Genomic DNA, 13,050 nt, shown 5'->3' on the forward strand with positions numbered 1-13,050 from the left:
TGGAGACTTAAATACCCAACTCCCTATGAGGGAATAAGCAGAAAGACAGGAAGGAAATGGAGAACTTAACAGAGCCAGATTTCACATATACAGAAGACCCCACCCAACCATAGCACAGGGATTCTCCTCACCTGCACATGGCACATGTTCCAAGATAGACCATAGGTTAGTCCACCAATTAAGTCTCAAAAGATTTAAAAAAACAGATATGATATAAAGTATTTTCTCTGACGACAAAGGGATGAAGTTAGAAACCAGTAACAGAAGTACAACTGGAAAAGTCACAAATCTGTGGCAAGTAAACAACACACTCTTAATCAAGTAGTATCTCAAATAACCTAGTGGTATAACATAAGGAATAAAAGAACCAACCAGACTGAAGGTTAAGGGTTACTAGAACAACAGGTATAACAATCACAGTAGAGATAAATAAAATAGAGATGAGAAAAAGAGAAGACTCGCTATACTGAAATCAGAAATAAAAATTGGGACATCACAGCCAGTTCTACAGAAATAAAAGGATTCTGAGAGCACTGTGGACAACTGGCACACCAACAAACTGGATGAGCTGGATGACATTATCACATTCCCAGGAACATAAAACCTACCATGACCAACTCAACGAGAACTAGAAAATGTGACCAGATTTTTAACTAGTCAAGAGACTGACTCAGTAATCAAAAATCTCACGGCAAAGAAAAGCCCTGGACCTAATGACTTTGCTGGTGAATTCTACTAAACATTTAAAAAAGACTTAACATCCATTCCTCTCAAACTTTTCCAAATAATCACAAAGGAGGGACAACTGAGGCCATCCTGAGGCCAGCCAAAGCCAGACGACGTCACCACGGGAAACTACAGACACGCACCCTCCCGAACGCCGATCCACAGGAAACCACAGACACGCACCCTCCCGAACACTGATCCTAAAACTCTCAACACAGCGGGACTCAGCAGGGTGCTGAGAGGGTCATACACACGACCAAGTGGGACCTATTTCTGGAATGACAGAATGGTTAAACATGCAAAAATTGATTAATGTAATAAACTACCTGGACAACATTAAAAACAAAACACATGATCATCACAACTGATGCAGAAAAGGCATTTTACCAAATTCAATACACATTCATGATAAAAACATTCAACAGACTAGTAACAGAAGGAAACTACCTCAACACAATAAAAGCCATATACAAAAAACATCCTACTCAACGGTGACAGACTGAAAGCCATTCCTAAGGTCAGGAACAAGACGAGGATGTCTACTTCCACCATGTTTATTTAACTAGGTACTGAAGTTCCAGCCAGAGTAATTAGGCAAGAGAAAACAAATAAGATATCCAAATTGAAAAGGAAAGGACATCTTTTCATAGATGACAAGATGGTGCAACAGAAAACCCTAAAGATTCCACACAAATTATTAGAGCTAATAAGTGAATTCAACAAACCAGCAGATATAAAATTAACACACAAAAATTACTTGCACTTCTATACACAAACAATATGAAAGGAAATTAACACAATTCCATTCACTAAAGTATCAAAAAAGAATGAAATGCTTACGAATTAACCAAAAACGTCCAAGATTTTTACAATGAAAACTACAAAATAATGCTGAAATAAATCACAGAAGACAAATATAAATGGAAATACATCCCATACTCATGGACTGTAAAACTTAATATTGTTAACATGTCAATATTACCCCAAACGATCATTCTTTACAGAAATAGAAACACCCACCCTAAAATTCAGAGTCTCAACGAACCTAGAATAACTAAAACAATCCCGAAGAACAACTAAAACAATCCCGAAGAACAACAAAGATGGAAGACTCTCACATGCTGACGTGCAACGCTTACTGCAGAGCTACGGTAATGAAGACGGTGTGATGCAGACACAGACTGACGCAGTGAAAGTCTCAAAATGAACCAAGGCCACGATGTCAGATGATCTAAGACAAGGGTGCCAAGACCCCTCAATGGTGAAAAGGAGTCTTTTCAACAGACGGTGTTGGGAAAACTGGGTAACCACATGCAAAAGAATAAGGGTGGACTATTACCTAACACCATATGAAAACTTAAATCAAAATGGGTCAAAGACCTACACATCACACATAAAACCATGAAACTCATAAGAAAACAGAGGGCAAAGCTTGATGATGTTGAATTTGGTAATGACTTCTCGGATATGACACTAAAAGCAGAGGGAGGCAGCCAAAACAAACAAACAAAACACGTACAAATTGGACTTCATGAAAACTACAGTTTTGTGCATCAAAAAAATATCCAGAGTGAAAAGATAACCCATGGAATGGGGAAAAATACTGGCAAATCATATATCTGATAAGGGATCAACATCCAAATATATACGGCCAACTCCTAAACTGAAAAACAACCAAATCAGATTTAAAAAAATGGGCAAAGGACTTGAATACACATTTCTCAAAAATATCCAAATGGCCAATAAAAACACAGGAAAGATATCTGACCTCACGAATCAAGTGCAAATCGAAACTACAATTACCAGCCCACATTCATTAGGATGGCAATCCCCCCCCAAAAAACAACCAACCAACCAAACACCCCAGAATATAATAAATGTAGTCAAGGACCTAGAGAAACTAGAAGAACCCTTGCACACTATTGGTGAGAATGTAAAATGGTATAGTTACTGCAAAAAAAAAATGTGTTGGTTCCTCAAAAAATTAAAAACAGAATTTATTTACTCTATGATCCAGCCAATTCCATTTCTGGGTTTAAACTCAAGAAATGAAAGCAGTGTCTCAAAGGATTTCTGCACACTCACATTAACAGCAACATTACTCTGGTAAACACAGAAAACAACCCAAGAGATGAATAAACAAAATGTGGGGTGTGTGTGTGTGTACACACACAATGGATTGCTGATTTAAAAAAAGGAATTCTTATAATGCACTACCACAAGGAGTAGGCTTGAGGACATTATGCTAAGTAAAATAAGCTAGTCACAAAAGGCAAATACTGTATGACTCAGCATCAAAGAGACAGAAAGCAGAATGGCTTCTTTTACCCCCTGACGAGGGACTGCGGAGGGAGCGAGCAGGGAGCTACCATTTACTGGGCACAGAGTTCTGGGGATAGACAGTGGCGACGACAGCCAACAGTGTGAACACATTAATGCCATTCAACTGTGCACCTAAAAGTGGTTAAGATGCTAAATTTCATGTCCCATGTAGGGAAGAGAACATATTAAGGTATCCAATAAAAGTTCATTTCTATCCAAAAATTTAAATTACACGTATTAAAATACACAAATATCCACACTGTGAGTGATGAAGTGTTTTGTAAAGCGTATATAAAAACAAACTACTATCATACCTTTATTGCCGTTGTTCTCACTTTCTGGTTTTTCTATCACAGGCTCTAAAGCAGGTTCTTTGTGTTCGATCTTTTCCTCCACCTTCTCCCTTTCTTTCTTCTCCAACTCCCATTCCTTCTCCTGTTCTGTTTTCTGCAGTTCTAGTTCTTTTTCCTTCTCCTGCTGCCGTTCTAATTCCTTCTCTTTTTCTTGCTTTCTTTCCTTCTCCATTTCTCTCAGTTTTTCCTGCTCTTTCTCTAGTTCTCTCTCCTTCTCTTGTTGCTTTTCCCTCTCCTTCTCTCGCTCCCGTTCTTGTTCTTTTTCAAGCTCTTTCTCCCGCTCCCTTTCTTTCTCTCGCTCCCTTTCTCTGATTTCCTCTGGAGTTGGCTGTTTGTCCACAATGCCCAGTTTCTCATCTAATCGTTTCAGTTTCTCAGCACAAGCAGCCTTCCTCTGTTCCTCCATCCTCCGCTCTTCCTCCTCGCGCCGTTTACGAGCACGCTCCACCGCTGCTGAGAGTTCCGACTGCTGCCTTCTTCTCTGCTTCCATATCTCATCTTCATCTGGCACTTGCTGCTTGGGAGGGAAAGGGCTGGGCCTTCCAGGTACTGCCTGTCGGTCTGGAGGAGGATGCTGAAACATTCAGAGAAGTTATCAGGTGAGATGACAAATCTATTTCTGACAAACAGTGGATATCATAGGCATGGAGTGGAAGGAAAAAAAAAACAAACTCCACAAAATGTTAGAAATTTTCCTGATAAACACACATTAAAGTGTATATAAGTAAGAAGATGGGGAAAACATCAAAATCTAGACTAATTCCCCAGACTAAAACTGGAATGATTAATCCAGCCATCTAATATTTACTGAGTATGCATGTACGTATTATGCTGGATAGGATGCTCACTCAGTATTTGTCGAGTAAAACACGAAGCTGCCACAACCTGACTTCAAAATCTAAACGCAGAGACAAAGGAAAGAGGTTGCATGTACGTGAGTGTTTTGGCAGCAGCTGCCAGAGCAAGTCCAGAAAGATGTTCGGCGGTACTGCATGAGCCCCGAGGACGGAAAGGGCTTCCAGGGAGAGGGCAGCCAGCCAGAGAAGCTAGCGGGGAGAAGATGCTGCTGCTGACACTCCGAGGAGGAGGACCACCCAGAAATCAGCCTGCGTGAAAGAGTCTAGCTCTAAACTGAGACGTCAAGGCAGGACCACTGAGGCCCAAAGTGGAGTGAGGGAGGGTCACTTGAGAGCCTGCATTTTAATGACTTAACTTTCATTTAATATGTTCCTAGGTCTGAAATCACTGCCAGCAACCATGTAAAGACAAGCAGAATGAAGAGGGCAGCAACAATAACAAAAGAAAAGTTTAAAAAATACTAATAGCTACTAGCATGAAACATCAAAAGCCATACACTCCGAGTACTAAAAAATAACGGTAGAGTAAAAACACTGGACTGAATATAAAAAAACCCCAAACCAACAGAAATCTAGACTATATTCCAAACCGGCAGTGGTGTTGTAGGCAAACCACTTAACCTCTCTGGTGCTCTGTTAACCCCACCTACAGCTCGAAGACGAGCTGAAAAAACAAAGTGATTACATAGAAGTACCCAACTTTCGCAGTAAACTCACAGTAAGCATTTTTAAAGGAGCAACTTCGTGGAAGTATAATTTACATAAAGCACGACACACTGGATGTGTGCGGTTTGATGGAGGCGGAGAAACGACACACTCGAACACCACTGCCTCAATCACGGCACAGAGAACTCTGACCGGCCCTCCTCAGCCCACACCCGGGCCCCCACTGACCGCTGATCTGCTCTGGCAGAAGCAAGCAGTTTCGCCTTTCCTAGAATTTCAAGTTATGCTCTCTTGTGTCAGGCTTCCACTGTTCAGGATAACAGCCTGAGCTCACCGTGCACATTGGCAGCTGGCTCCCTTCTACTGCAGGGTGGCTTTCCTCACAGGCAGTTTCATCAGTGAGTGGGCACATGGATTGCTTCTAGTTTTCAAACTATGAATGAAAACAGCTATGGGCATTCTACACTAAGTCTCTGTCTGTGTCAATGTGTCTTTCCATTCTTCCTGGACAGGCATCTAGGACTGGCACTGCTGAGCTACAGGTAAGTGCACGTTTCACTCCAGAAGGAACTGCCATCCCCAAGTGACTGTAAGGCTGATCGGCCCCACCAGGGACAGAGGAGGGCGCCAGCTGCCCTTCGTCCTCACCAACATTCGGTGCCACCAGCTGTTTTCAATTGGGATGTGTTGTGGCGTTAACATTCATCTCCCTGGTGACTAAAGACACTGAGCATCTTTTTAGGTGCTCTTTGGCTATTTGCATACCTTACTGTGCGATGTGAATGTTCAAATCATTTAACTGGGTAATTTGGCAGGCGATTTGTCTTATTACTGAGTTGTAAGGTTCTTTTTTTAAAAAAATAAATATATCCCAATGTAAGTTCTTCATTGGATGTACTAATAATGTTTTTTTCTGTGACAAATCTTTTCACTGCCTTGAGATGTTTCTGGGGTAGTCCTGGAAGGCCTCTAAAGTGGTATTATCTGACCACAGAACTTGGTGACAGGAAAGATCTCAGGAAAAGAGCCTTTTAGCCAGGAAACAACAACTAAAATGTCTTGAGGGTGATACAGAAAACAAGAGCAATACGCTTTGTGTGGCAAGAACAGAAAGGCAGGCGAAGAGAAGAGTAGACAGAGACCTGTAAGAACATGGGAAGGAACCTGAGCAAGGACTGACTGGCCTAATACATACTTTATTTAAAAAAAAAATATTGTATTCATTTATTTTTAGACAGAGGGGGAGGGAGGGAGAAAGACAGGGAGAGAAACATCAATGCGTGATTGTCTCTTGTGCTCTCTACATTGGGGAACCTGGCCTGCAACCCAGGTTGGGAATCGAACCAGTGACCCTCTGCTTCACAGTCTGGTGCTCAACCCACTGTGCCACACCAGCCACAGCCTAATACGTACTTTAAAAAGACTGTATGTGTCTGCCACAGAGAATCTGGGATGAAGGTGCCGGGTGAGCAGGCACAGAGAGAACAAGACGACCTGCTGACCTACTGGATGCTGCACACAACACAGGAAGTGTTCAGTGTGCAGATGTGTTCGGAGGGCAGAGGTGACCTCATGTGCTGGGTGTGAGGTAAAAAAGAAGAGTTAAGAGTGTCTCACAGGTTTTAACCCGAGCCAACAGGTGAGTAATGCCATCACCCGAGATGAGGAAGACAGGGCGGGCAGAAGCAGGACTGTGGGGCTGTGCGTGGAAGCCGGGGTTGTCATGGTTTGGACCAGTAAGTGTGAAATGTCTCTCAGAGACCCAAGTGGAGGTATGAACTGAAACAGTGTTTTTAATTCATTGGGGACCCATGGATACAGAGTCAACTGGATGGCCCTAGGCTACTTTACGTAAGGGACACAAGCATCTATGGACTGTGGTACCTGTGGGGGGCCTGAAACTAACCCCATGGATATAGAAGGACGACTGCACCTAAGTCTTGGGGCAGTCAAAAATTAAACCTAAATTTTTCAACTGCCAGGGAGAGGGGTTGGTATTCCCAATCCCCTCCTCATTCACAGGTCAAGTGCAGTGAGAAAAAGGAACAAGAACACAGCTGTGAGCCTGCCAACACCGAAGTTCAGTACTGAAGGTCCAGAAGGAATACCAATCATAGAAAGGGAAGAAAATAATATGATGTCTCAAAAGTAAGTACAGAAAGTTTTCAAGATGGATTGAGAGATTAACTATGTCAACTGCTACGGAGAGATCATGTAAAATGAAGACAAGAAAACTGGACTTGGCAAGATGGTAGTCATCACAGACATTGATGATGAGAGTTCCAAAGGTCTAGTGGGAGATATCAATGAGAGCAAGTGACGACAGAAGTGAGAACAGCCCACTGAAACGATCCTGCCACAAGGAACGCAGACAAACAGGGCAGAAACTGAGGGTTGTGGGAGTTAAAGGAGGGTTGGTTTAGAAAATGTTTTAATTTGCGAGGTAGTATTACCAGCATCTGATAGAAAATGGGACACAGGGAAGAGGGAGAAGAAGTGTCCTTAGCAGTAAGGACAACAGGGAAGAAGTCGATCAGAAGACACCGTATGGGAAAACTAGGTGCACTTCTCCTTTTCTTAGCGAAATGGACATTGTGTGCAGCAGCTCAGAGGAGAGGGGAAGGGTGATGAGGGAGACATGCAGGAGCCGCAAGGTAATGCCCACAGCTGCAAATTAAAATTTACCTGCTGCGCAAGCAACTTTGGAGGTGGTGGCAGGTGAGAAGACGGTCCCCGTTCCTATAAAGTGTTATAAAATAATCAGAGGAAAAGTTATCTACTGGAAATATTTCTGAATGTGATTATTTCAGGGAGATTACAAGATTACAGAAAGCAAACTATCATCATCCTTTTCTCATGTTTTTTAATAAAAGTACGCCAGTCACTTGCAAGGTAACTTTACACGCCACAGAAGTACTATGCAATTTCAACGAGGTTAGAATCTCAAACAAACTTGGAAAAAGTAGAATTTTAGTGTATGAAGTCTGGAAACACACCTCTAATTTTAAATTTTCATTTATGTAAGCCCAATACTTTTTTTGGATTTTCTAACAGCAAATGAAAACTGAGATTTACCTAAAGAAAAAAAATCTGAAACAATGTTGGAACCAGATAGAATATGCAAAATATTCACTTGCTAATATATTCATCAGTGTCAGAAAACAGAAAAAATTTAGACATCAAAATATGGTGTACAATATTCCTCTATTCTTTCACATAAATAAATGAATTATCACTCCCCATTATGCCAGCAGGTTAAAAATCACACAAAACATGGATTTTGTTAAAAAATACTTGAAAAACCCTTCTCCAGAGTTCTCAAATGTATTCCCCAATGCCTAACCGATGCCTTAAGAACGAAGTTCAAAGCCCCCGTACAGCACACAAAACTGCTGGGAGGCACTCGACCTTCTGTGCTCACTGGCTAATTCCCGCTTTGAGTACCAAGTCTCTTGCAAAGCCTTTCCAAAGCACTCTCTGTCACGGCGTGTTGTAACTGATGCTTGTTGGCTCTCCTTTCCTTTCACAGAGAATGTGAGCCACCCACTTCTGCCTCCCCGAGGGGACAGGTTCCTCCACCTGTTTGTATGAGCTCAACTAGTACACACTGAGTGCACCAGGAGTTCAGTGCGTTCTCTGGAAGGAAGCCCTTTTTCATTCCCCATTCTCAATGCAGCTCCTGCTACACGTTAGAAGTAGGATCGTCTGCTGCCCACACGCTGACGTCCCTTCTTTAACGATGTTCTTCAAACGGCTCAGAGTTCCCAGATTTCTCTAGTCCCTGTGTGTGATCTCCCTACTCAGGGTACGATTTCATATGTGAATACTGGTGAGGATGTACAAAGTATTCAGTATACCATAAAGCACTGCAGCAATGGCACTCCAGTTTGGAAAAATATTTTATCCCTCTGCTTTGATATGAGTGAGCTGTGATATGAAAAAAAAAAAGGTAAAACTTGAGTTTCTACTTGATAATTTTAGCTACTATATTAATATTTTGTTATGTTTTACCATAACAGTAAAATTATGGTTCAAATCCAGAGCTAATCAAGAAAAAATACATTTCCTTTTCTCAAGTCTTCATCCAACTCTAGGATTATAAAGTTAGTTAACCCACAGCACCCACAAAGACTCGAGACGAACAAACCTGACTGAACGGCGGTCCTTTGCCGTAAGGGCCCTTTGCGGCTGCCGGCTGGGCGGGGGGCTGAGACGGCTTGGCATTGCACACTTCATCTGCTTCTTTTCGGGTCTCAGTGATATCAGAGGCTTTTGAACCCTGATCCTCACTGGAGAGTAAAAAACCAGAGGAAATAAAAAAGTGGACAGATTTTACCATAAGTACATGCATTTTCTTTACGTGAAAAAGACATTATTACCACATGGTTTCGAGGGAAAATCTACTAAGGAGTATGATGATTTGGGGACGCAATGGTGCTGATTTGTTTACTCTGTAAGTGTGTACCATACCCCTACAAGGTGGCGGGGACCAGGCTCGGCCAGTTTATCACCACGAGACACGAAGCACAGCGCAGCCGCTATCAGGTACAGGTGCTCACACCCAGCACAGAACCCGACAAAGGAACAGAACCCTACTGTTTTTCTCACCACCCTCAATCAAAATCTCATCTGAACACAACTAAGTGATGTTACAGGTAATTCATACCTGTATTCTAATTTATCCTGATTTAATGAAAAACAGAAATCTAGTTACAGTATTTTAGAAAATCACAACAAATCACAAGCATCTCACAATCAACAGGTCAGGCAACAGCAGTGCATGACGGCTCTACAGCCGAAGACCACACCCATGCCTGCAAGCTCCCGTGCACGGTTGGAACCCAGCTGGTGAGCCACGTAACCCACGCATTCCTAGCTCAGATGCCCCACTGTTCTGGAAGACAGAAAAGAAGAGGCTCCCGTTTCTTAAGACACTGCTCGCTAAGCTGAAAAAAAATCAAATACCTGAAATAGCTGTAGTAACCCAAGTAATTTTTATCTAGTTTTAAAAATATGAATCAGGTCAAGCAGGTAACAAGTTTTTAGTGGTCCTTAATATTGTTTCCCAAAGTAACTCCAATTAGGTGGCAAACACTTGAACACCATTGTTAAAATACTGCATTCTGCCGAGCGCAATGCGCGCCCCCATTTCTGTGGGCATCAGACACAGGATTATCATACCATTATTATATTCTTGGTGTGTATATAACCATTATCCCATAACAATGAATATCCTTATTTTTCTCTCAAAAATTAGTGCAAAAAAAGCACACATTATACATGGCAGAATATGTACTTTCTTCAGAAACATCAAACTTTAATTCCTTGATTAGCTTTACTTTTAAAATGTAGCTCATTAATCACCTTCCTACTCAATAAAGCCCCCTGGAGCAGAATGTAGAAACTCCATGAATAAGGAACGAAGCCTGTTAACTACACCTTTTTTAAAAAAATTTTCAACATCTTTATTTTTATTTATTTATATTTTTTTATTGATTATGCCATTACAGTTGTTCTATTCCCCCCTTCATTCCCCTCCACACCACCCCCCTGTCCCCACCATTACCCCCCCTTTAGTTTATGACCATGTGTCTCAAGTTCTTTGGATTCTATATTTCCCATACTATTCTTGCCCCCCCATCTATTTTCTATCTACTGTCTATGCTACTTATTTTCTGTACCTTCTCCCCCCTTCTCCTCCTCCCACTCCCCTGTTGCTAACCTTCCTTGAGATCTTCATTTCTATGTTTCCACTCCTGATCTAGCTGTCCTTTTAGTTTGCTTTTGTTCTAGGTGTGGTTGTTAATAACTGTGAGTTTGCTGTCCTTTCACTGTTCATGTTTTTAATCTTCTTTTTCTTAGGTAAGTCCCTTTAACATTTCATATAATAAGGGCACCTTTCTGATCAAACAGCAACACCCTGCCCACAAACTCAGCATGCACCACGGACGACGCCACAGCGCACCTGCTGTTCTCTTTGGGACTGCTGCTTCCCTGTTCGTCGTCATCACTGAAGTTCAGCTGCTCCGTATAGTCCACTTCCATCTGGGCACCTAAGCAATCAAGAGACACTCAGAATGGCTGTTTCAAAGCATGTAAAGAATAAAAATAATTAATCCTGCCTCATACCTGCCCAACCTTCATCAGCCTCAGCATCGAGGTTATCGAATTTATCCAACTCCTTCAGTTCTGACGCACTGAGAATGGAGGGGCGTTCAGGCTCAGGTGCCCAGGAAGGAGGGGGGCCTCTTCCTCGAAGGCCTCTAATGAACAAGAGGTTATAAGGGAAAAGGACACAGAGTTTTAATACTACATTTTAAAAATGAAAACACTGGAATTTAGCTCATGTCAATTCAATAATGCTATCTACACGACGTAAAAATATTTTGCACCTGACGTATGAAATTACATAAACAGGGCAATACGTAATTATTCTTATGCAAGTATTTAATAGCAGACAAGATTTTTTAATTGTCAAAGATTTAAAATAAAACAAAGGTATATTAAATAATATGGTTAAGACTAATACTGATCTCAAACTCCAGAATTTTAAGAAAAATCATCACTTAGGAAGATAATGCAAAAGAAAATGGGGGTCCTTAACATACGGAAAGGAGACACACCTGTCAATTTGGGGGGCCATACTTCCCATTTTCAGAATTTTGTAAAAGGTAGTTTAAAGTTTAGGAAGAATAAAGCATTTCTGTTGTGTAACAGCTAGCTAAGTGCAGCAGTTGTACTTTAATTCATTTTTCCATCTTCAATCATCACAATCCATTTAACCTCCAGAAAAATTTAATGAGCATATATATGCCTTGCCAACTTTAATCATTTAGTAGTCTTACTTGTTTGTTTCAGATAAAGAAGGTGGGAACCGCATGGGACCATGAAGAGGGGGATACGCCATCCTTGGATACTGCTGAAACATCTGAATGTGGGAAAAAAACACCGATAATTTGGCAACCCAGTTATTTAAAGAAATGATCACCCTACGCCTGAAACTGTAACTTCTATGAACGATTCATTTTATCTGCTGGTATAGATCACCACCATTCACCCTCAACAACAAGCCATCTGTAAGATTACTACCTCTACCAAGTCTTTATGAAGACTAATAACTAGCATACAACACAGAAAGAACTTCTAATCCCATTAACAAAAGCACATAAATGTGATTGCGTACTGATCTGAAAAACTAAAGAAGATAACGTGCACGTACTCCCCCAAAAAGCAAAGCCTTCACCAAGTTTGAATATTTGAAAGAAAATAATGTGAGACTTTATCCTAATGCAGGAGTAGATTAATTGAAGGCAGACTGACTGATAAAGAGAAACTCAGTTCAGATAAAAAATTAGGGAGTCCATAACCCAAGGGAGTGAATGAGAAAGGAGGTGGTGGGGAGTGACTTGGAGTTCTCTATGTACAGAGCACAGGCGGGCTGAGTTGAGACGCTACACCCACCGTAATTAGAAACTGAGGCACAAAAATGATGCTCTCTCTGAGAACCTGGCTTGGACAAGTTCTCTATGAGAACTTGGCCAAACTAAGTTCAGAAGTTGTAAGATTTTAAAGAGAAGTAACACACCAAAGGATTCATTCATCCTATGATTTGGGAGAGAAGAAATGTCAAGGAGTCCTTGGTTACTTACTATCTGTTATACAAAATCGGTTTATGTTTTTTTCTGTAAAAGACCATGTTTCATTTTCATTAATAACTCCATTGATTTGGATATTTTGAGTATGGTGGCTAACTCCTGCTATTGACTTCTAGTGGGTAGAGGCCAGGGGTGCTGCTAAACATCTTCCAGTGCTTAGGACAGCACCACAGCAAAGAATAATTTGGCCAAAATGTCAAAAGTACCAAGAAACTTCACAGACCACATTGTGAAAAACACACTGACTGACTGGATCAGTCACAGCACCTTCTCCATACACCACACGAAACTTTTTTGTGTTTCAGTTGTGTTTTTACCTTTCTTGAAATGATAAAGCATAATACACTGAAAATGTTGCATATTTTCTTCCCTTTTCAATATTAAAATGGCTGCACAAAAATTCACCAATTCTGTTATTTTTTATATGCATGCTGGTATGACAGCTGTCGCAATAAAACCTAACAAAACTGT

The 13,050-nt window shown here is 41.2% G+C and overlaps 1 protein-coding gene across 15 annotated transcripts in view; it reads right to left on the reverse strand.

Moving 5' to 3' along the window:
- The window catches only part of PRRC2C (proline rich coiled-coil 2C), a 79,268-nt gene that overhangs the window by 41,796 nt on the left and 24,422 nt on the right, over window positions 1-13,050 (reverse strand). For all 15 annotated transcript variants that reach the window (XM_053659291.1, XM_037167469.2, XM_053659288.1 and 12 more), the window contains 6 exons: window positions 11,770-11,852; window positions 11,054-11,187; window positions 10,890-10,977; window positions 9,072-9,213; window positions 7,610-7,663; window positions 3,363-3,975 (listed from right to left, as the gene is read on the reverse strand). In XM_053659291.1, coding sequence (XP_053515266.1) covers window positions 3,363-3,975; window positions 7,610-7,663; window positions 9,072-9,213; window positions 10,890-10,977; window positions 11,054-11,187; window positions 11,770-11,852 — 1,114 coding nt within the window. The remainder of the gene's footprint in view (window positions 1-3,362; window positions 3,976-7,609; window positions 7,664-9,071; window positions 9,214-10,889; window positions 10,978-11,053; window positions 11,188-11,769; window positions 11,853-13,050) is intronic.

This window comes from Artibeus jamaicensis, unplaced genomic scaffold, assembly GCF_021234435.1.
Source record: "Artibeus jamaicensis isolate MK-2021 breed Jamaican fruit bat unplaced genomic scaffold, CSHL_Jam_final scaffold_625, whole genome shotgun sequence".
Taxonomy (NCBI): domain Eukaryota; kingdom Metazoa; phylum Chordata; class Mammalia; order Chiroptera; family Phyllostomidae; genus Artibeus; species Artibeus jamaicensis.